Below are 25,617 nucleotides of genomic sequence, written 5' to 3' on the forward strand. Positions count from 1 at the left end.
CATACCGCTTCACCCTTCCAGGTTTCTTTTGCTAACCCGTCCTGGGGTAATACTTGAAAACGTTTCCAATCGAAGCACATTCAACTGAGCCCCGTTCACCAATGTACCACACAGTCTTCAATATTGCTTTCCCAGTGGCTGTCTTTGTCACAGAGTAAGGATCATAAAATTTGGCACTGGATTCTCTTACTCCTTTCATAACAAGAATGAGGTCGGTGACTTGAATGTCTGGGATATCTGAGCAATGTCTCTTGTCAAAATTTTTTTTCATTCGTTTGCGGTACCTCTCCTCCTGTGATTTTTGTTTCCTCTCTTCGACGATCTTGAGATTTTCTAAGAGCCCCAGTTCACGGTCCGCTTGAAGAATAGGGGTCTCTCCTGAAGAAGCGAACTGCGGGCTGCATCCCAAACCACTGGTGTAGGAGCGATTGTGATGTATTACAGCTGCTTCTCAAGAGCATTTCCATCCACCAGGAAAACTATCGTACATCCTGATGTATTGTTTCACATCTCGTATAGCACGCTCTGTAAGCCCATTCGCCGCGGGATGGTATGGCGCACAGAATTTGATTGATGTATTGTGGTCTCGAGCCCATCTTGCTAGTTTTTCACTCTTGAACGCTGGACCGTTGTCACATACGATCTTCCTGGTTGTCCTAAACATATCCCGTTGGAGGAGGGCGATGACACTATTCGCATCTTCTTTTCCTGCCCGTGGCGGGACCATCCTGGTGCACTCATCTATGGCCAGAAGAAAAGCTTGCGTTTTTCGGACTCCTCATTTTTTATTTAGCTCGGCAAAATCCAGGTGTATAACTTCAAAAGACACGTTCGAGTGGCAAGGTACTATCATGGCATCCATAGGCTGCTTATAGTTCACTTTGTTGACTTGACAAATGTGGCATGAACGAACGTGTTGATTGGCGTCTTCTTTCATGTGAGGCCACGTAAATCTCTTGACTAGTTTGTTGTAGGTGCGTCAAAATCCGTCGTGTCCTCCAATTCTGGGCTATCGTGGTACAAATAAAGCACCCTGGGAACCAGCGCTGGCGGGACTTGATAGCGACCTGCCATAAAAGGTAATTGTTCAGTGCCTTTCCACAACTTTACTTCATTGATTTCTTCCGATTGTTCTTTGTTGGCCTGTATCTTCAGTCTAGACAATGCATCTGCATCAGTCAAAAGGGGTCCAGGTCTGTGGGAGATGGTGAAATCAAACTGCTGCAAGTAGTTCACCCATCTGGCGATACGTCCCTTAGGTTGGGTCATATTCAAGAGATGAGTGAGTGCCTGGTGACCCGTGAACAAAGTAAACTTCGCACCTTCTAGGTACGTATGGAAGTATTGAATTGCTTTAAGGACAGCAAGAGCTTCCTTTTCAGTAGTGGTGTAGTTGACTTCAGGTGGCTTCAGGGTGTAGCTTACTACATGTCGCTTTTCTCGGCCGGATGCTTCTGCACATTTCTGGTACAAGACTGCACCTGTTCCATAATGTGAGGCGTCGGTATTCAGTTCAAAGGGTAAACTGAAATCCGGTATGCGTAGAATAAGGTCAGCAGAGATTCTGTGCACCAGATCACGGTAGACTCTCTCACAATCCTCATCCCACTCAAATGGAACTTCTTTCTGCGTTAGGCGCGTGAGGCATCTTGTTTTTATAGCAAAGTCTTTTATGAAAGGTCTGAAATGTCCTGCTAATCCCAAAAACACACGCAATGAGTGGACGTCATATAGTTTCACCAGTTGGGATATTCTCTCGACGGTCTCTTGTTTCGTGCTTTTGGTAGTCCCATCAAATACTCGTCCAAGAAACACAACTTTTCTTTGAAAGAATGCACATTTCTTAAAGTTAACCTTGAGTTGTGCCAAGCTCAAGGCATTTAATACCTGAGAAAGGTGTTCCTTTGTTCAGCCTCTGTTTTGGAGAAGACGATAATATCGTCTACGTACACGTTACAAAAGACACCTAGGAAAGGCTTCAGGACTTCGTTCATAATCTTCTGGAACCATGCTGGCGAGTTTTTCCAGCCGAAAGGAAGCCGGTTATACTCGTACAGATCGAAGGGCGTGATAAAAGCAGTGTACATTTTTGTTTCTTCGGTTAGCGGGATCTGCCAGAAACCTTTGCACAAGTCAATGCGTGAAAAACTCCGGCAACCATCTGTCTCATCTATAATCGTGTGTATCTTCGGCATGGGAAATAGTATAAGTTCTGTTTGGCGATTGAGAACCCTGTAATCTGTGCACAGTCTGAAAGTTCCATCTTCCTTCGGCGCAATAGTTATGGGAGAAGCGATGGGTGACACCGAAGGCCGGATTATATCGGCGTCTAGCATCTGCTGCAATTCTTTCTTCAACCATATCTTGGGTTCTCTTGACATGTTATAAGGTGATTTTCGGATGACGGTCTTGTCAGTTAGTTCAAAAGGCACCTTGTGCGACTTCATCGCTTGTGGCTAGCTTCCTATGCATACCAGTTCAGGGTAGTTCGTTGCAATATCCTCCGCGCATTTGACAATTCGCAGGTTATCTTTTCTATCTTGCTGTGTCTCTTCCCTTGATAGTCCTTCCACTAAAACTGCATCGTCCCAGTATACGTTGATTTTTAGTTTTTTTATATCTGGTCTGGATAGCAGAAAGTCGTACGTCACGCCCGTTATCACCAGTACTTCACTCTCTATTTCATGACCTTGGAACTCGATGTTTACTGAGGCCCACTGATTATGTACTGTCACTTTCCCATCGTACCCTTGCGCCCGTAGTACTCTTCCACTATGCAGTTGACTTGAATCTACCAGCTTGGCATTTATTATAGACACAGAAGCACCGCTGTCAACCAAAGCCATCATATTTCTATTTCCCACTTTGACAGGAATGTGAAGTAGGCTAGAGCAAGTTAAATAAACAGTCTCAGTTGTGGTCATCGGGTCGGGCTGATCACCCTTGTTTATTAGTTTTTTGTCGTCGGAGACTCTTGAGCGTCTGAAAGTAGGGGGACAGGATCGTTGTCGACGTTATTCACTCGACCTCTGGGAGCACGCCAACCCAAGTTCTCTGTACTGCCTGCAAGGCGGCTCGGATTGCAATTTGACTCATTTTTGCCGGTGCCAAAAGCAATTCAAGTATTCAAATATTTGAAAAATTGGCTATTTTGGCAGTTGGGTCACTTCACCGTATTTCCACGCACACCATTTGAAGGCCTCGATCAATACAATGTGCATTTAGGTCGGTCTTAACCACCTTGGTCGCAGCTTGTACGCCCTTCTGTAGTCTTGTGAACAGACTATCGAGATTATCGTAGTCGGTCTGGTCCGCCTTCCGCATTTTCTAGAGGGCATCCCAGTCCATCACTTTAAGTTCCCTGGTAGGGCCTGTGCTAATTGTTAGGGTAATCTCCACAATGAAGTGGTCGCAACCCATGTTCTTTTGCAAATTTTGCCATCCTGCTCCGGGGGCGTTCCTGACGAACGCCAGGTCCGGAGTGGTGTCTCGGACTACCGACGTGCCGGTTCGCGTCGGGTATTGAGGATCCGTAATCAATTCCAGTGAGCAGTCAGCAACTGCCTGGACAAGGAGATTGCCCTTGGTGGATTGGCGGGGGTATCTCCAGGCAGTGTGGGGTGCATTGAAGTCACCGTCTGATCAACGGCAGGCATTCGCCACAATCATGACAAAGGCGGTGGCCTTGAGCAAGGGAGCCCCCATAGTGATAGCGGGTGACTTGCGAAAGGAGTATTCTGAAAGATTTTGACTCAGATAGGGTAATTCAAGAAAACTAAGCTGGTTATTTTGGATACAACGCTTATGCTACAACGCAATGCTAAGTATTATTCGTACATGGTATTAATCGGCAAAATTTGGTAACGAGCAAACAGTTCCTGAGTGTGAGCAAAGAAGTCTACGTTTGCAATGGAGCGTACAGCTTTTTTTTTTTTTTTTGAAGCATGTATATTTTATTAATATTTGTTTTAGTGGTAGTAGCCCAAACCAAGAAACAATAATTTAGGTGGGATACAAACAGCGCATTGTAAATAATTAATTTTATGTGTTCGGGCAGAAAACGCCGAAATATTGCGAGAATTCCGGTGCACTTTGCCAGTTTACTCATAATGAACCGAACTTCAGTGTCCCAGCTCATTGTCTTGCTAAAAATTACTCCTAAAATCTTGACAGTGTCTACAAACTGGACACGTGAATTGCCTATGTATATATGTATATCGGGTTGAGTGGGAAACTGTCTTGTACTGAATAGAACCGCTTTAGTTTTTTTCGAGTTTATGAAGAGTTTGCTTCAGACCATTCCTTAAGTTTATCAAGAGCATTGTTAGTAACAGAAACCAGAGATTGTATGGAACTACCTGTGAAAAATAAACTTGCATCGTCAGCATAAATTACAAATTTCGGCTGGCTAACAGTGAAAACAAGGTCATTTATATATAAAACGAAAGGTAGAGGTCCTAAAATACTACCCTGTGGGACACCAGCAGTAATAGTTTGAAATGGAGATATATGTGGCCCTATTTTAACGCATTGTACACGATGACGCAAGTACGATTTCAGTAGTTCAAGTGGAGTGCCACGTATTCCATAAAGGTTTAATTTTTTTAAGTAAGGTATTATGATTAAGGCGATCGAAAGCCATTGAGAAATCTATGAAGATGCCTATGCACAATTCTTTATTATCAAAAGCGTTAAGAATAATTTCTTTTTGAGACAATAAAGCTGATTCGGTAGATTTACCTCGCAAAAAGCCATGTTGTGCTGTTGATAACAATTTAAACCTATTGCAAAATTTCATTAACCGTTTTTCAATAATTTTCTCCAACCCTTTCGAAAAAAGCGGTAAAATGGAAATCGGTTGGTAACTTGACATGCTATTTTTATCACCGCTTTTATATAATACTATTACCTTAGATTTCTGCATCTGCTTTGGAAAGGACCCGCTTGATAAGGCAAGGTTATAAATATAAGTTAATACTGGTGCTATTAGAGTGAGGACAAAGTTTACAGGTGAGATTTGAATGCCATCTATATCACAAGACCTGTTGTTCTTAAAGGAAGTAATAGTACTGCACACTTCAGTGTCATCCGTAGGTTCCAAAAATATACTATTGCTATTCCATCGTATAGTGTTGCAAGCGAAATCTGAACTCAGACCGGTATTTATAATATCTTTGAAAAACGTATTAAATTTATCTGCAAGTGCAACACCTTCAATACGTTCACCTTCAAACCAAAGCTCTGTAACTCCTGACGTAGACTGTGCTCGGTTTAATAATTTATTAACTTTTTTCCAAACTTGTGCGCTACCGTCACAGAACTCGCTGTCAAACTCATTGTACAGAAAGTTTCTTTTTTTTCGTTTCTGAGAAAAGACGTTGCTTTATCGCGGTATTGTTTAAACTTGCCTAGATCAGCAAGGGACTTGGTCCTCATAAATTTCTTGTATAACTGGTCTTTCTTTTTAATCATTCTAAGGTAATCTCGATTTATCCATGGCTTACGACTTCTAGTGCACTTTTTTACAGTTTTCTCAGGGAAATGATCTTGGTATATGCGTTCAAAACAGGTGATGAATGCCTCATACGCCGCACCTAAAGTCTCAGAAGAAAAGACGTCATCCCAGTTTTGATTTGAAAGAATAGAAAAAAAGGACGCGAGGGTGTCCGGAGTAATATTTTGCACAGTACTCTGCGCTGATAGGTTGTGTTGTTTATTTGCAGCACATTTCAGAAGCACATAAATGGTATAATGGTCGCTGATAGAACTGTGTAATACACCTGAAAGTAATCTACTAGTATTTAGGTTAGAGATAAATACATCAATAAGTGTGGCTGTCTGCATCGTAACGCGTGTAGCCGTCTGAGTCAGTATGCAATTACCACTCGATTCTACAGTTAGTAAAAGAGCTTCCTGCGCAGGAGATCGTTTCAGGAGATCACTGTTAAAATCGCCCCCAAGAATTAAATTGAACTTGTTGTCGCTTACGTAGCTGAAGAGGTGGTCTAGAAATTCAATAAAGGTACTTATGTCAGCATTTGGGGGTCGGTACGCTACGGAATAAATACAATTTTGTGATAACAAAGCTAAACATTCAACTTCGTTGCATATAAATGAAAATTCCGAAAGAACTTCACAGTCGAACTTATTTTTAGCCAAGATAGCAAGCCCACCCCCCATCCTACGGGATCGATTTACAAAGAAGCTCTGATATCCGTCCGGCTTGTAAATTTCTTCGCCACATGTATACCATGTTTCAGTCAACATGATAGCATCGAACTGGAAACTAAACTCGTCTAGAAATACTGATAACTCATCTTCTTTGTGTCTAGCTGAACGGTTATGATGTTAAGGCGTAGGCAAGAAAAGCATACATCGGAGTTGATTTGAATTATGTTGCTGACATGTCGCGGTGACTCGTTCATCACTCGAGACAGACTGCTCAGGCTCGCGAGAACCGCAGCAGTTTACACAATCTTTTCTACGTCATGCGCGCTACGGATGTGCAAGACAGGAGATTTTTCCTCTTTTCGCGCATAGACCTTGCCACCACGTGTCCAAGCAAAGCGCCAGCTTTTCGCCTTTTTTTGCGCGATTCAAAGGTCGTAATCTTTGGCTAGAAGCCCAACAACAGGGACTGACTCTCATCACAGAAGCCCCAGACACCCACCCGTATCGGGAATAGTGTCAGTGTTGACACCACTCCCGACCTAACTTTCATCAAAAACATAGGCAACTATGATTGGACTAATACCGGGGAAAGCCTCGGTAGCGATCATTATATTATAGAAATCCACATTCAGGCGGGTCCACCCCGCAAGAAGGGCAAACGAGTTTCGCTCACGGAATGGGACCGCTTCCGCCAGATTCGGGAGACAGCCGCCACCGAGCATATAAACGATCTCGAGGCCTGGATCGGGGATCTCAGAGATTGCGTGAAACGCGCCACGAGGAAAATCCCTGAAGACGAGGGTCTGGTCAAGGTAGATAGCCGCCTCCTGCACTTGTGGGAAGCCAAAAAGAGCATGCAAACCCGCTGGAAAAAGAATAAACTAAACCGTACACTCCGCTTGCGCATCGCGCAAATCAGCATAGAAATCGAGGAGTACGCTAACCAATTAACCAAAAACCAATGGGAAAAGGTATGCGACAGCATGCAGGGACAACTCAGTCTAGCCAAAACGTGGAATCTCCTCCGATATCTTATGGACCCGGATAAGAGTAAATCCGAGCAGAGGAAATGCCTCAATAAGATCACTCACCAATACCAGGGCACGAACGACGAGCTCCTAACAGAGCTCAAAACCCGGTACTTAGGCACAAATGCACAAATGCCCCAGAGGCCGTACACTGGTCCGGAGAATCTTAACCTAGACGCACCCATCCTAGAGGCTGAAGTACGAGCCGTCTTGCTGAAACTCCGAACCAAATCTGCACCAGGCCCCGATGGCATAACAAATAAGACTCTCCGAAATCTTGACGACGTATCTATCACTGCCCTAACAGAGTACTTCAACCGCTGTTGGGAAACAGGTTCTATCCCCTCGCAATGGAAGCATGCACAAATAATATTCACACCTAAACATGGTAAGCGACTACAGCTCGATAACTTACGCCCAATCTCTCTGACCTCATGCGTAGGAAAACTCATGGAGCATGTTATACCTAACCGCCTCCACAATTTTGCGGAGGACAACAACTTATTCCCGAACTCAATAATTGCTTTCGTCCAAAACTTTCCACGCAAGACATCATGCTTCAGCTTAAACATCAAGTTCTGGACCACATACCCAAGAATGGTATCCGGGCTGTCCTGGGCCTTGATCTTACAAAGGCCTTTGACAACGTAGCGCATCAGGCGATAGTAGAGAATCTGCAGTACCTAGGTGTGGGCCAGAGGACTTACAACTACATCAAAGATTTCCTCAACCACCGCACAGCGGAACTAAGAATAGGAGAACTACAATCGGACAAGATCCCTCTTGGAAGTCGTGGCACACCGCAGGGATCAGTCTTATCCCCCTTCCTCTTTAATTTAGCGATGATCCGATTACCGGAACAACTTAATCAGATTCCAGATCTACACCATAGTCTGTATGCCGACGACATCACGCTGTGGGTGGTTAAAGGTAGCGATGGAGATATAGAAACCACGCTGCAACAAGCTGTAGACACGGTTGAAAAGTACGTTACCGACAAAGGCCTCGCCTGCTCCCCGCAAAAATCAGAACTCTTCCTACTCAGAGCCCCTACAAACCGCAAATCCGACACTGCGCCACCCCCAGAAATCACTGTGCGAGCCGGAGGAGGCGCGATACCGGTGGTGACCACCATCCGTGTACTAGGCCTCTTCATGCAAGCTAACGGGCGCAACGGCAACACAATTCATAAACTTGAAGCATGCGTTCAGCAGACGATGCGACTCATTTCAAGAATTGCCAACCGACACTCTGGCATGAAAGAAGCCAACCTCATAAGGTTGGTACAAGCCTTCGTTCTCAGCCGCATCACCTACATCACCCCGTACATCTGCCTCAAAGCGGCTGAGAGAGAGAAAATAGAGGGAATTATCCGGAGGGCCTATAAACAGGCTCTTGGGCTACCTATAAGAACGGCCAACGTTAAATTGCTAGCTCTAGGTGTGCACAACACCCTAGATGAACTTATAGAAGCGCACCTTATATCTCAATACGAAAGGGTAGCTCAGAGTGCCGCCGGGCGAAACATCCTCCAGAATCTCGGCATCAACTACGAATCGATGCAAAGCATTAAAGTAGACATTCCTCACAATCACAGGCGCCATCTCAAAATTAATCCACTCCCTAAAAACATGCACCCCGAATTCCACAAGGAAAGGAGGGCCGAGCGGTCCAAAACCCTACATCAGAAATTCCACGCCTTCAAAGACGTAGTCTATGTCGACGCAGCAGAATACATAGAACGCAACTGTATGTCCCTTGCAGTGGTGGACTCCTCAGGTCAAATACGCGCTGGTGGTTCAATTCGCACCAGAAGCTCCGAAACAGCGGAAGAGGCGGCTATCGCTCTGACAATAACCTCCACACATTGTCATTACATTATTAGCGATTCCAGAGCAGCAGTACGCAATTTTGCGAAAGGTCGGGTCTCGGCTCCCGTAAAACACATAGTAGACACCAACCAACACCAACGACCAATCCAGATCATTTGGGCACCAGCACACTCCTCCCTACCCGGCAACGATGCCGCCCACACCGCCGCTCGAGGACTCGCCAACCGAGCACCTGGACGGCTCACGCTAGGATCAAAGAGGGATCGCATGGTCAGTTACCAGGAAATAACCCAGCACTACAGGTTAGCCAGGGCAGTGTACCCACCAGCACACAAATCGCTTAACAAGCTAGGGATGATATGGGGGTGGGTCGCCCTAAATTTGGGGGTGACATGGGGACGGGCTAACCTAACCATGGGGCTGATGCGCGGCTGGGCCAAATTGAATTGGGGCGCGATATATGCGTGGACTAACTTTAATTGGGGGTGAAAAGCGGTGGGCCAACCTAAATTTGAGGTGATCGAAGGGTGGGCCAGCGTTAGTTTGAGGCTGATATGGGGGTGGGCCAGCCTAGATTTGTAGGTGGTATTGGAGTGGGCCAATTTAAATTTGGTGGTTTGTGGAGGCGGGCCAATCTGTATTTGGGGGTGATATGGGGTTGGTCCTACCTAAATGAGGGCGGAAAATCTCGGGGTCGGCCAATCTGAATTTGGGGGCGATATGGGAGTGGGACAACCTAAATTGTGGGGTGCGTCGACTCGAAATTTGGGGGGGATTTATTGAAATTCGTGGGTGGACCAACTTCAAAATTAGGGCTGGCCCAATTGAAATTTGGGTTTGGGCCAGCTTGAAGTTTAAGGCTGGGCGAAATGAAAATCGGGCGTGGCCGACTTTAAATTTGAGGGTGGGGTAATTTAAATTTGGGGGTGTGCCAACTTGAAATTTGGGGGTGGGCTAATTGAAATTTGTGGGCCTCTTTACGAATAGTTAAATAACACCAGTGGTGTTTCTGCATCCTTTTCATCATCGCAAAGTACGTATATTAATAATTGTTAGCCAATGCCCCTCAAGGTGAGCTACCACTCGAGAGTTCCAAGCCCAATGGGCTAATAATGTCACAGGAGTGCTCTCATCGTGACGACTGCGACGTTCAATGTGGAGATCCACGAGAACTTATCGCAGACCGAGCTGACCATTTTCACACCAATGTCATCGCTAACACTACTCGCTCGTGCTAGACGCAACACAAGATTACAATGATCATAATTCAACTTTCAATCGCACGCTAGTCGACACGCTCTCAGTGCACAATTTCGCCAATCATCTGGATAGGAACTTTCTGGATGTTTTATTGTTATGTTGCGTCGCTTTTCACGAAGGCCTTCTCCCACAAAGAATACATTTTTGAGATTCACGAGGCAAGCTTGTACATAACTCATACGAAGCAAATGTATAAACGGTTATAGCGATTTTTCAAAAAAAAATATATAAGTACATAAGATTTCAGATGGTATCGTTTCGACCGGGCACGACAACGATTTCTTCCCGCCTGTCACAGTGCTTTGACCGAAAACCTAATCATTTTGCTCAAACATGTTGCCCAATACTACATGGGCTAAATGTACAAAAGTGCGGTGCATGGTCACAGCTTCAAAGGCAGTCTATTTTGTTTACTGTTGTTCATATTGTAATAATGTGGAGTTTTTCTCTTCATAAGAGCACAGAAAGAAAATACTACAGTTGGTAGCTAAGCGCAAAGTACATTGGAAGATCGGAAACCAGCGATTTTTTTTTAATTGGCGGGTTGGTGGTCTCGCCTGGTAGATCGCTATCCGATCACTTCAACGAATTTTGTTTATGTGCAACTGCAGCGAAAACGTCGATACTACCGTTTCATTGTCAGGACCTTTATGCCCTCCACATACACAAGAAGGACACCAGATAATTGGCACACGCACTTTGTAAACTGATATTGTTTTGCTAATTTCAGTGTAGCGAGGTGTCTGCGAACGGAACATTTTCTTAGTATCAGTCCAGTGTTAGCAGTGAGAAGCAGTTCGGTCGACCATACCCACGAGGGCATACTAGCCATTGTAGAGCTTTACTGTAGGACAAGTGAAGTGCTAAAAACTTGGTGTGACTTGCCCTTTCCGCGAGTCGTCCATCCGTTGTGTTATGGTGACGATCAACGTTGTGTCCGTCAAATCTCCTCATTTTTAGCTTCACCATCGCGAGAACGGACAGAGAAAGGAAGCTTTCTTCATAATCAGCCCAACGGGATTCCACCACTCGTAACTGCTGCAGTTTGCATTCAGTGGCTGGGCATGCCTTAGTTTCACAATCGCGAAAGCGTGCAGAAAAAGGAGAGCTTTGGTCGCTATCACTACCACGAACCCATGTCAATGCAGATATAAGTACGTGCAGGGGCTGGGCATGCTAACTTCTGCGCTACCAGCTGCCGCCGCCACCTTAATTTTTCCATGCATACCTGCTTCTTGTTTTCATCGCAGACGCATGCAGGACAAACGCGGATAAGAAAAACGTCTCAGTGCCCTTCCACTCTGTGAAGAAGGATGACCAGCAAAGCTGTATATGTGGGCCCCTTAATGGCGAACTGCACCTCCGCCGCGGGTCGGCCCGCCATTGCACAATATTCGGGATCGGCCCACGTATGGGGAGTGCTTAACGCCCGCTTCACCGCCGCCGCGGGTCGGGTCAATTTTGCACTATTTTCGGGCTCGGCCCACTCATGTGGAGTGCTTACCGCCTGCTTCACCGCCGCCACGGTTCGAGTCGGGTCGGTATTTCACTATCTTCCGGACCAGCCCACGCATGGGGAGCGCTTAACGCCTACTTCACCTTCGCCGCGGATCGGGTCGGTTTTGCACTATCTTCGGGATCGGTACACGTATGGGGAGTGCTTAACGCCTGCTTCACCGCCGCCGCGGGTCAGCCCGGCATTGTACTATCTTCGGGATTTTGTTCTACACGGGGACACGATAGTGGAGGAAGTAGCCCTTAAGAGGAAGCTTGAGCTCGGGTGATATTATCTAAAGATATGTAAAAGGAGAATTCGTTTTTCTCGGCAGCCACTGCACCAAATTTGACAAGGTTTGTCGCACTTTAAAGAAAAACGTGAAATCTAGTGACTGTTGGTTTCAAATTTTCGATTTAGGTCATCATTTCGTTATTGAAAATTGGCAAAAATCGCAAATTTTCGAAAAACGATACCATCAAGTTTACAACTCAAGTTTATAACTTTAAAAAATCACTGTTTGTGCGAATGAGTGTTTTTCGTTTAAACTTAGAAAACGAGAAAAGAATACAACGCTAGGTCTCATTTTTGTCCGGGGTTTCAGTTTTATCCGAAAAGAGTTGGTGAGAGCAAATTTACAATAAAGCTAAGGCGACCCACGACCTGCACTTAGCCGCAAGCACATGCGCTCCAATGAGAGTAACCTGCCGAAGTTAAGGTCATGTGTCAGCTGGCGGCTCAAGCAATCTTGACGTTTTTTTTTTTCCTTTCTGCGTCCGTTCTGCCTGCGTCTGCAACAAAAACGAGAAGTGGGAAGGTAGATGAACAGAAAATTGTGGAGGGAGATAATAGCGTAATGGTTAGCGCGCCCAGCTTCCAAATGGAGGATGCTGCGAATACATGGGCTCGAATCCCGAGGGTTTGTTTGTGAAAACAACTTTCTGTACTCTCTGGTGAGGGCGAATCTCAGAATGAGGCAGCAGCCTGACGACATCGGTCGCCGTCAGCTTAATCGAATGAGCGGGCGTGCAAAGTCACACCTAAAGCCGAAAGTATATTCAGAAGAACCCGTTCGGGTTTCCTTTGTAGCAATTGCTACGAACGGGTGGATGTCTGATTTTCTCTTTATTCAGAGGAAATACAGTATGCTGCTGTCGACAAAAAAAGTGATGAGTAACGAGCAGTGTTGTTAAGCGTGGCTGTAGACCGATAACGTCCCCATAGACAAGACCACGCTCCAATCCCGGTGCTCAGCGGGAAGGTACATCGACAGCATGTCAGCTAGCGTGTAATAAATATTTCATTAATGTCGTTGCGTGTTTTTTGTTATATCTAACTGGAGGGAGTAGTGTAAAAGATGACACTGGAGAGAAGGCGGTGAGACGACGTCCGCGAAAAGTACTTGAGGATAACCATGTTAACGTCGACGCCGGTTGAAGAAAGGCTTAAGTAATAGCATACGGCTGGGTATATTTGGTAACCACAGCGATAGATGCACACTTTGCGGAAGTAAACAGAGGAAAGGGACCTAGTGAGTTGGCCGGCTTTTTCGAGCTCTGGCATAGTTTGAAAAATGAATGTGGTGAATTATGATGCATAAAATAGTATATGCCAACCCAAATGAATCAGCGTGGTCTTACTTGCGCGACACGCCATGGTGGCCTGCCACCAGGACATCTTGAGTTGCAGCGATGACTGTTTTCATTGGGCGCTTGAGAATAATAACGAGCACATTAGAGACGTCCAACGGACGTTTCTACGGTACAAAAGCACTTCGCCCCCTCCCCCCCCAAAAAAAAACACACACACACACGAAAATAAGCTTGCGAATAGGGGTATCATAAGATCAAGCACTACGGTGCTTGTTGATCTTGTTCAGGATGACGTCAGCGTTTATTTCTGAGAAAATGAGTTGAAGTTAGGTTTTTTTGCAGCACAATGGCGGGCATATTCTGGCAAACATTGACAGCACTTCATTAGAGGGTGCCTGACCACTCTGTGGACAATACGTACGACAATGAGAACAAACACAGAAAGCTTCGCTTACATGAATTCGCACATACGTGAGTTCCGCATAACTTTTTAGGCTATCAATTCATATGCTTAAGAATGGCGCCCACAAATGCAATATTTGCATCCACAGTGAGAAAAAGCGCCTGTGCACTGCCAACTGGCTTCCTCGAACTGGCGGACTTCCTCGAACTGCTAACATTCCTTCCCATCCGTAGTTGCTTAGTTTTTATTGGGTTCGGCTGCTCTTAACGAGGTCTCGGAACGAATCCCACCCACGGCAACCGCATTTCGATGGGTTTGAAATGCGAAACACCCGTGTACTTAGCCGCACGTTAAAGAACACCAAGTGGTCTAAATTATTCCCGAATCCTCCACTACGGTGTGCCTCATAATGAGATTGTGGTTGTGGCACGTAGTCCCATTATGTGTTATGTAACATTCGTTAAGTATCTCCTTGGCAGTCACACAACTCATGAATACAAGTAATTGTCAGGAGCTGTGCGCGAGGTCGTTGAGTATGCGGGTAGCCTTTATGGCGTTCGATACATGCTAGTATACATTGCGGCTATATTATAAAGGCGGAGCGGCAACACGGAAAGCATACAAATGCCGCATATATTACTTCACAATATTTTAAATGGCGATCTTCCTTCACGCACGTGTATAACCGAAATAGGAGACGACTTTGGAACCTAAGTGCAAGTACTGTATATGTCCTACCCAAGGGTGTACCTGGCCTGGTGGCCAGTAAGTGTGACGTAATATTGCGAGCAGCTTGGGCCATAGCATGCTTACGGACGACGACACAGAGACAGTTTGCTCAATTCTTGTGTCGTGACTTTTACGTCAAGGTGCAAAGCCAACATATCCATGTATATGTCTTAATACTTAAGCACATCTCGATTTGCAGCTGAGGTGATAGCCCATGAGTGCGGATAGCAAAGTCTCTAGCGAAATAATTGGAGGAACATTACCGAAATCTATAGGTCAAAAGCCGTCAACGACGGCGTCTCTCGTAGACGCTGTGCGATGTTCAGACGTTAATAATGTGTGTGACTGAAGAAAGGCTGCCACGGAGTGTTTCTGACGGCTGGCCTAGCTTGTTTACTCCGTAGCATCAGAAAAAAGAAAAAAAGGAAAAAGGAAAAGAAGAAAAAAAAAAGAACCGTACCGAAAGCCCCGAATCCATAATCGCTCGTCGCGAGTAAACGCTCTTAGGATAAGTCATTTCCAGGCGACGAGCGCCTACGCTTTATCAAGAACACTGACAACGCCGGCGGGACAAGCATTGTGGTTCAGTGCGCAGGGGTAGCTCTTAATTATTTTATTTTTCTTTTGTTGACGTCATCACGCGTCCCGCGGGAAGTTTGAAAAGCTTAAGGTCAGTACGCCACGTGGTGGCACTCACGCGAACTAAACCCTCGTGTCCCGAAAAGCTGGATATGTGAAACGCATCACTGAATTAAGAAAAAGTTAGATATTCCTCGCGCGGACGACAAGAAACAGCTATCAGAATCGACAGTAACAGCCCATACAGAGTCCCGGGTCGGCGGTTCATTTAGGACTTCCTTCCAAGTTAAAATACCAATCGCAAAAAAATCTGTTTGTGGCACTTCCAAGCATACTATTGAATACAGACAACTTCTTGTTTCTGATACAGGCGTAAGCTTTAGTCGCAGGGCGATAGCGCATCTACCATGTCTGTGTGAGACGTCTGCCCGTAAAACTAAAGCTACGCCTCTATCTTGACATAGAAGGTTGTCCACACATTACCATGTGCTGGCGCGGCGTATTAGTAATGTACCAGGCTTGGGATCTCCTGGTCAGAGGATAAAATTCTGTCTGGTTCAAACGTTCTTATTTTTTCTTAGTTATTGCACTAAAACGCTCTCCGTAGCTTCCTGTATTCAATAAAAATATATACGGTGGCCAGGCACCAGGTATTAAACCCTCTAAACTGCGTTTCGCACCAGTACCCAGCGCCTTCCAGAATGCCGTGCCTGCCCAGCGCCCCAGCATCCAGTGCGCGACACTGGGTCCATAATCCGGTGTGGCACTGGAAACTGGATGTTGGGTACTGGGATTTGCAATAGGCGTTGCCTCCCTGTCGCCAAAGCGAACGTTGACCTGGGCCAAACCCTAGAAGTAGCTGCGCAGCATGACACCCGAAGCCTCAACGGACACGCCGGGGAAGGTACGTTTGAACAGTTTGCCGGCCATGACCGACACGCTGGCTCCTGGTCGAGCTCTATGAAAACGAGGTTCCCGCAGACTTCTACGGTCAGCATGTACGGTGGCCCAGACGACGGGAAAAGGCACGCGTACCACATGTCGATGATCGGCGGGTCCTCGGCCTCGACGTGGAGCCTCGCTGCAGAGGGACCCGAGCCTGCGACCGCACGTCCACACCGCGTACCCTTGCGACGGCTATCGTGGCCTCGGGCTGCGTGGTACCTGGGCTTGATCAAGGCTGCTGCTGCTGCTGTCGGCTGTTCGTCCTCCACCCTCGGCATGCCAATGCAACGTGCCCAGTTTTCCCGCACGTGAAGCATTGTGCTTGGGAGAACTGGCGCTGTGAGGTGGCCTGGGCAACACCGCAGCGAATGCAGGTATACCACCCTCTGTCGCCATCTTGTTTACCGCCGCTTCCGCCGACGGTGAGCGGGCCGCACGTGCAATCTCTCCGGCTCCTTGGCTGCAGCGTCCATCGCCAGCGCTACCTTCACGGCGTCGTCCAGCGAGAGGTCGGGAAGCTCCAGGAGTCGTGTCTGCATGGCGGGGTTGTTTATGCCGCAGACGAAACGGTCCGGGAGCTGGGAGGCGCAGGCACTCGCTAATCCTGCCCGGCAGCACCGGTTGTTGAAGTGGAAACGATCCATTAGTAGGGTGGTGCCGGGGCTTAAATGCGAGCGCAGTGTGGTGAGCAGCTCACTCAGCGTCTTAACATGCGGTGTGGCCGGCTTGAGGAGGTTGAGCAGGAGACTGAAGACGCGGGTCTCGCAGCTGGCCAGGAATTGTCCTGTTGTTTCGCCTCCGGTGTGTCGATCGCCCGGAAGAACACGTGAACTTGCTTCTCGTAGACTGGCCAGGTGGACCCATCTCCCTCGAACTGCTCGAGCCTCCCGTACAGCGGCATGGCGGAAGTAACGGGGGCTGCTGTTTCGCCGCTCGTGGCGGCGTGAGTCGATCTGTGGGCTGCATTCATCCTCGTCGACAGTGTCACGATCCGCCCGGGTTCGTGGCTCGAGGAACCCTCCCTCAGAGAGAGGTTCCGCAGCGTGGTGGTGGTGAACGACTAGTGAGCGCGACCAGCTGTGCTCGTCGGTGTTTATTTGGTGTGGTGATCAATGTTGCCCATCGAGGCTGGTGGGCCAACGAAGATTATGCGTAGACATGGTCGTCACATTTATAGAAAGGCTTGCTGAACGGACATTGGAAGTCGCCCGCCGTGAGTTCGAACGCATGCTTCAGTTTGGCGTTATTCGTCCTTCTTCCAGCAATTGATATTCACCTCTCCGTCTGGTTCCAAATCAGGACAGTGACGACTGGCGGCCTTGTGGTGATTACCAAGCTTTGAATGCCATCACTACTCCGGATCAATGTCACCTTCCCCACATGCATTACTTCGGCGCTTGTCTCGTAGGAACCAAGATACACAGCGAGGTCAATTTCATAAGCGCGTACCACCAATATCCTGTAGAACCCAACGACACTCCAAAGACAGCAATCACTACTACATCTTACCTATTTGAGTTTGGCCGTATTCCTTACGATTTGAAGAATGCCGCGCAAACTTTTCAAAGGTTTGCGGACGAGGTTACGCGCGGACTCCCGTTCATTTTCGCTTACCTTGACGACATTCTCGTTCCAAGTCACACGGACGGAGAGCACGAAGAGCACCTTCGCCTTATATTTGAGTGACTGGATGAACATGGCGTGGTCGTAAAGCCCCAGCTGCAGAAATTCATTTTCGGAGTTGATGCCTTAGATTTTCTCGGGGGGTTGCATTTGAGCCCAAGGCATCATGCCACTGGAATCACCGATGCGTGTAGTTGAGGACTTCCCCTCTCCAACCTCCTCCCGAAAGTTGCCCGAGTTTCTGGGGCTCATAAATTTTCACATGCGCTTTCTTCAGCCGCCTACCGACGCACTGCATCGTGACTCAAAAGAAAAACGCCTACCTTCCTCTTGTACTTGGAACACGAACATTTCTTCCTGGAAGCCAAAATGCGGTTGGCGACTGCAGTGTTGCTTATTCATCCGTTGTATGACGCGCCAACTCGCCTTATGGTAGACGCATTGACCACGGCAGTGGGTGCAGTAGTGCAGCATCACGATGGCACAGACTTGAGGCCACGTGGCTCCTTCTCAATGCGCCTCAAGCCTACAGAAACTCCCTACAGCACCTTCCGGAGGGATATGTTAGCTATCTATTCCGCTGTCAAAGAGTCCCCGAATTTTTTTTCTTGAAGGCTTTAGCTTCTATATTCTGACCTACCACAAGCCGTTAACCTTCTTTTTCAAGAACAACAGTTGTGAGCTTCGGCAACCTTCCTTTATCTCCGAATTTTCCACGGCCATCCGCCATATCTTTGGGACCGAAAATCAGGCTGCTAACGCACTGTAGCGGATCGGCGTTATGACTACTGGCCCTGTGCATTTGCAAGCTACCAAGCTCCCAGCACTATCCCCACACTGAATAGTCACAAAATGCAGCTACAACGTGCTTCCAATATTTGTAATTATTAGCGCTTCTACATTACGTGTTATGCTCTTTTGTATTATGTGCTGGTGAACCTCACGTTTCTCTGTAATCTCTTTGCTTGCATTATTTTATCATTGTGCATTCCTGATCTGTTCACCTGCTCACCGCAGAATGCACCGTTGCCGTTTGTGTGTTTGTGGGTGTTTACGAACTCATTGTGGCGCGAATTGCCATTACCTTTTATATATATATGCTCGTTTGTGTACAGGACTGTGTACTCATAATTCCTCGCCCTAGGCGTTGTTTCTTTTTCTTACTTTTCTCACTACATATATATTTTTGTATTGTCGTTTCTGCTAAGCGACGAGGAATAACCCTCACCACTATAGGGTGACTATATGTTTCTTTTCTTTTCACTAAAAAAAGAAACATGCATGTATGGTCAAGTGGTCCACGAAAACTCGTATGGCGTGGAAACATATTGGTGCCAAAAAAACGTGCACTCGCGAAGAATCAAAGAAAAATAAAGCAGGCGTTTCTGGCCCCGTACGAGTTCATTGATCACAATGGAGATATAAGCATGGGCGCGTGAATATGTATGGGTGAGGTGGCGCAGCGTACGGTTGTATATCTCGAGAAGATTACCCTGCGTCCGGTTTATCGTGCGTCTAGTTGATTCAATGACAATTATTTTAAAAGCAAATGGGCAGATAAGTGTTTCTCTTTTGCAATGATTGCTGCCGAGTCCAAGTCAATGCTGTGTCCGGTTAGTTCGTGATGTTCCGCCAGGGCGTTCGGGGTTGTGTGGCCTTTGGTGACGTCATTTGTGTGTTGTTTTAAGCACCGTTTAATATGTCCGCTCTCGCCGATGTACGACACGTCACACTCCTCGCATGGTATTTTGTGGATCACTCCCGGATAGTCCGTGTGTTTCAAAGGGTATTTTGCGTGAACCGAAGTTTTCGGGAAGGTACGTGGGCGATTTGTACAACGTAGCCCTTGATAATTCGTGCAAGGGCTTCGCTTGTTCCCACTGTGTAGGATTCTGCCGCGCGCTTTGCTGTTTCTTACGCCGTTTCACGGAGAGGCTTCGCTGATTTGCGCTCCTGCGTTCTGAGCAATAGTAGAGGGTAACCATTGTTTAGCAGGTCCCTATTTACAACCTGTAGCTCTTGCTTAGGTTTCGTGGGGCTGGAGCAGACGCGGAATGCCCAGGAAAAGAGTGCTGCGGCAACGGATTGCTGTTACCCAATTGGGTGCGCCGAGCGAAGCTCAGGTACTTTCTCGTGTGTGTTGGCTTTCTGTAAACACTACTACTCCTCAAGCCGCTTGAAGTCCTCTCTTCGAGGACATCCAGGAAGTGAATTCGCCCATTGGTTTTCTCTTCAGCCGTGAACTGTATACTCGGCTTGAAGGAATTTGGGTGCTCGAGAAAACGTGTTGCGTGCCGGCGAGGGATAACGCAGAAGCAGTCGTCCATCTATCTTAGAAACAGCTTTGGTCGCGTCCCGAATGAAGGCGGCACTTTCCAGATCCTCCAGAGCAATGTGGGCGCAGACGACGGACACATCGCTGTTGCGAATAGTTGCTTGTAATGCTCCTTCTCGAGGAGTATTCTCGAGGCAACATTTTAGAAGGCGACAAATGTCGTGGGTTTCGAATGGTGTGTGTTCAGGCAAAGAAGACTCAGCCTCGAGAAGTTTCCTGCAGCACTCGACCGCATAGTCAATGGGCACGCATATAAACATTGACTTTACGTCAAAGCAGATCATAACTTCATCTTCAATGCAGGCGCTTCTTATTTGCTCAATGAAATGAGCGGAGTCCTTGACGAAAGTGGGCGTGAGTCCACTGCATGTATGACACTGTAATGCCCGGGCAAGCCATGCTCGATAATGGCGGCTTGTCTGGTCGGGTGCATGCACTAACTCTTACAGGGATATCCGACTGCACTCAATTTATTTTTGCACTTCCTACGTAAGAAACAAGAGGGACAAGAAGAATTGTGAATCCGCATCTTGAACGGCTCTTCATTTGTGCGCAGAAACAGTGCCTGGCGGCGTCGGTGTGCCTTCAGTTCTTCTTCCTGAGCGTCTTCCTGTTCCTGCTGATCGAGTCAGCGTATGTGTGCAGGCTGCTTTCGCCCTCCGTGGTTCCTGAGTACGTGCCCTTCAACGGCGCCTCCGTCAGCCTCGCTGGCTTTGGTGCGTACACACATGCGCCTGTGCGTGTGGCAACAGGCAGCGCGGAATGGTTGTCGCGCACGTGACGTACACCATCACTTCTCACACATGTTGACAAAACGATTAGCAAGACACACGGCGGGTGATACGGCCATGTGTATTTTCGTGGAAGGGGCCTGGACGACGGGGGGGGGGGGGGGGGAGGATACTTGCTCTGCTGGACATCAGTGAGCTATCCTCTCTCTTTAAGAATAAAAGAAATTGAGGAAAATGGTACTTGTTAAAATAAATACGAAAACGCCATAAATATACAGGCCAGGCGTTATTTTTTAGCTGCACCAAAGTTTTTCAATTACAAAAATATAAATCACGGTAACGCTACATTTACCATTCGAGTGCACGGATATGCAGCCTCTATATCCAGAGCAATTTTCGCAATTACGTGCGTAATTAGCCAAGTTGGGGTAATTAACTTTCTAATGATCAACAATAAGTGGCTACCGTAAATTTCGTTTCATTTCATTTTATTTCCTTAAGAACACCGTAGTAGGGGTATTACATAAGGGGTGCGGATACAACATATACAAACAAGTGTTATAATGCATTCGATTCTGTAAATAAGGCGTTGTTACATCTTAAACAAATTGTGAAGAGCAGGTGACGGCAGCGAATTGATGAGGAAGGTCATTCCAATCTTAATATGCTCGGTGGAAAAATGAGGCTGAAGATGTATTTGTGCGAGAATGTGGTTGTGCTACCTACTGGGTATAACCAATGCATCGTGACCGGCGTGTTGGAGGTACAATGTATGGTGGGCAATTAGGCGTCGAATAGTAGAACCTGTGGAAGAGGGATAGGGGGGAAATGCGGCGACGAAAGGATAGAAGCGATAAGGAAGATTCTTTTTTCAAGTATGATATGCTGACGTTGTAAGAGTATGTGGAATGAATATACCTGGTGCCGCGATTTTGAGCTGCCTCGATGGCATTGGCGAGATGCGGCACCCAGATGGCAGATGCATATTCGATTTTCGTTTTTGCCAATAATCTATATAGGCTAACAGTTTTACATGCAATGGAGCAAAGCGAAGGTGACGTCTTAGAAATGCCAATGTTTTGTTAGCCGATGAAATAACATTAGTAACATCCGCATTCCAGGTTAGATATTGGACAATGTGACACCTAAGTATTTGTAGGATTCTAATTATTCTGGTGACGTCACCAATCCGATAAGAAAGGCGAAGCGGGCGATGACGACGGCTAAATGAGGCAAGTTTGCATTTATTAGAGTTGATTGTCATCAGCCAAAGATCACACCATTCTTGCATCCGGTTAAGATCAGACTGAAGAGTTGTTCGGTCAGTGACGGTATTTACTTCGCGGTAAATAACGCAGTCATATACGGATATGGCAGTACCTTGGGGCCCGTCCTCGACACTAGCTATCCCAAGAACAAAATTTTGAATAGCGGATTTCATGTCAGAGCTACGCGAACAATTAGTTATCTTGGCAGGCTCCATGAAACCGAAACTGGCTGGAAAAAGCGCGCCTGTGTCGTTAGGGTAGTCTTTAAGAAATTTAACCGAACAGAGTCGCCCACATAACTGCTTAAGAAGGCTGAATTACTAACCATAAAGGATCGGGCGAAATTGACACGCTTTAGGTAACTCCGAAGATTTTTCGATATCAACGGATGTCGATTAAATTCGCTGGATACGCTCCTCTGCACATTCCTGTCATGTCCTCGAAGAATCAGGTTTGAGAGATGCACAGATTCTTTACAAATGAATTTAATAAATTGCCTCGAACACCCTACCTTACCTACTCATGCGACAAGCGCAAGAGTGGACACGGGATACTAAAAAGGCGACAAGGACAACCGCAAACTTCCAACTGGTGTTTATTACAAAAAAGGTATGTATATATATTCTCGCGCACTTAATCACAATCAATTACAACCGTAAAGTGCGCTAGAGTATATATACATACCCTTTTGTAATGAACACCAGTTGGAAGATTGCGCTTGTCCTTGTTGCCTTTTTAGTGTCCCGTGTACACTCTTGCGCTAGTCACTTCAGCATGGTATACCAACTAGCCCGGTCTCATACCCTGTATTACCTGCTGCTCCGTTACAGGCACCATTGTTTATCACGCCACGGTAATCCCACTGAGAGCATGCCGGTATCACGCAGACGACAGCGACGAGACCGCCGAGGAGTCTACAATCGTGAGCTAGTGCTTCGCGTGAGAAGTTGCTGTCACGAGAATTTGCGGTCCTTGTCGACGGGCGAGTGATGGGGGGTGGCAAGTGGGGCGGCGTTGTTGGTTGCACGAACTTCAGCCCTCGCCATCCGCACGCACAGTTTGAGCCCATGCCCATCGCGTTCATTCGAGGTTAAGCCTATATGTCACAGTCGCGTAGTTCATGCGTCTGCTGCTGGCAGACCTGAGCGACTGACCTGAAGTTAATTAAGCCATCAGAATGAAGAAAAAATTGGAGGCTTATCAAGGTTAAGCCCAGCGGATGCGAAGCATGTTAAGCATGTGCGCCGCTTGGCTAGGCGTTCTTCGCGTTCTTCATCGGTTTCCGTAGCACGCTGCAGCCTTCATTTTGCATTCCTATTATTAACGTCCTTAGCGTTTGGAGGCATGTTGACCGCATACACGCCCGGCGCAAAGACGCTGGTGCGGTTGCGGGCACAGAGACTGACGCGACGGCGGGCGCGCGCCGCTTCATCCCTCGCGTGACGTCACATACCACGTGATGCAGCGATGGTGGCGCCGCCGCCGCGTCGCGCGCGACGGCGCGAACCGAAGCGTGGAGGCCTCCGCCGGGCGACGTCCGACGGCGCGATATGAGGCCCCATCTGCAGCCGGTGTGACGTCATCACGTGACGTAACATCATTTGATCTCACTTCAGGGTCAATGGCGGCCACCGCCGGGAGGCGACCGACGGCGCGATTTGAGGCCCCATCTGCAGACGGTGTGACGTCATCACGTGACGTCATGTCACGTGACCCCACTTCAGGGTCAATGGTGGCCACCGCCGGGCGTCGCGCGAAGGCCCGAAACCTACGTTAATATGCTTCGCATAAAACTACTTCTGTGGTTCAGTTTTGCCGATACGGATTTGAAATAATTCCATTCCTCATTTCGTATAATGCACACACAAAAAGCGGGAAGCGACGACACGGAGCAGTATCGACATCGGTACGTTGCCGCTTTCGATGGAAAGCTGCCCGCTGCACTCACCGGCACTTCCCTAAATTAAGTGCGACTACCAAGATTGATAAGTAGGCAGCATAACGCTCTCGTACTACAGTCTCCCGCTCGCTGTTTTCGATGGTGCGCGGTCGCTCATATCAGCGCGATTCAGATTGATGCAACGGTGCTTACAGACACAAAATCTGTCTGTTTTGGTATGTTCTGACATTATTTGATGTCAACGATGAGCGGCTAGTATAAGCGAACGAGGAGTGATCGCTGCACCTGCCGATCGATGTAAACAAATGCACCTTTCGGTGAGGACTGCCAGCAGCGTTTTTGCGAGATACAAAAGCGGAAAATCATACAGTGAGCATGTGACGCGTTTCCCTGAGACGCGGTATAAGGCCTAAAATAGCAAGCAGCACGTATAAAATCCGTGGTTTGGGCTACCCTTGGTCTTCATGTTGCAGCTCGATATGTTGTAGCACGCTTGGGCGCTGGCTCTCGTGATGGCGGGTCGAATACGAACGAGTATTCGTGGCTACCAAATTCGTCAGAATCATGCATGTTAATATTTGACAGATCCGAAGAGCTGTCAGCTGACATTGTCACCCGAAGATCCGGAGCGGTCGCGATTCAGCCGAGCATCTGCTCTTCGCTGCCAGCGGGCGAGACCGCCATGCCTTGCGCGCGCCTTCCCCGGTGGACACACCCGTGACGTCACTCGAAGAGGTTCGCTCGGCTGCTAGGGTCACGTATCGGTTTCGTTTTTACTATGCAAAAAACGTGAGGCGTGCAGACAGGGCACAAGAGAAGAGAAGTGGACAACAGGAACGCCGACTATCAGCTGAAGGGCAATTGAGGCGAAAAAAAGAAAGAAGACACAAAACTCATCTGCGCAAGCTCTGGAATGGTATCACCACGGGTCAGTCGGGTACATGTGCCGGTCTACGTGAGATATAGCTACCTCTTTGCTGATGAACACCGGGTTTCGTAACGAAACCCGGTGTTCCGTTACGGTTTATTGTGTCAGAAATTAATACTTGCCAAAAGTCGTTCGGGGTGTTTTTACAACATAAGTTGGGCCTTCTGCCTGTCAGCGACCCTTTCCTCGTTAAGAGCTCAGACACGGTGATTGATTTTTTGAAATCACATTCTGACCGTGGTCTTCAGGCCTTTTCTATCGATGTAAAGGACATTTATTATTCTTTGCCGCATAGAAGCGTACTGTCCTGCGTTGAGCAATGTATTGATGAATATGGTGCTGTTTCCTTCCAGAATGAGGCCAGCATGTCTAGCAGTCAGTTTTGAGAGCTGTTACAGCTTATCTTAATTGCACTTTCATCACTTGGGATAACCAATGTTTTTTGCAGAAGAGCGAAGTTTGTATAGGCACTTGCATTGCTCCCATTCTTAGTGACTTGTTTTTATCCTGTTTAGACCAGGATATTTCATTACAAGTGCAAGGCACCGCAGTACTTAAAATATTTAGATACGTTGATGACTTTTTAATTTTCATTGACTGCTCTTCTGATGCCTTCATTCTGGAAACTAAGAAAGTGTTAGACACGTTTCAGAAGTGCTTAGTTCCCCTTCAAACTAATCATGAGATGCCGGTAGATAGGTCTTTTCCTTTCCTTGATCTTCGCCCGAGCTTTCGGGACAACCACACGTGTTGGTCGCATAAGCCGCGAGCCAACAAGTCACTTTTGCCATATACGTC

General features: G+C 47.2%; 1 protein-coding gene across 1 annotated transcript in view; it reads left to right on the forward strand.

Annotated features, from left to right (window-relative positions):
• The window catches only part of LOC129381473 (adhesion G protein-coupled receptor B2-like), a 495,955-nt gene that overhangs the window by 183,928 nt on the left and 286,410 nt on the right, over window positions 1-25,617 (forward strand). Inside the window, exon 3 of the mRNA XM_072285547.1 lies at window positions 20,549-20,708. Coding sequence (XP_072141648.1) covers window positions 20,549-20,708 — 160 coding nt within the window. The remainder of the gene's footprint in view (window positions 1-20,548; window positions 20,709-25,617) is intronic.

The sequence above is a fragment of the Dermacentor andersoni genome, chromosome 11, assembly GCF_023375885.2.
Source record: "Dermacentor andersoni chromosome 11, qqDerAnde1_hic_scaffold, whole genome shotgun sequence".
In the NCBI taxonomy this organism is placed as follows: domain Eukaryota; kingdom Metazoa; phylum Arthropoda; class Arachnida; order Ixodida; family Ixodidae; genus Dermacentor; species Dermacentor andersoni.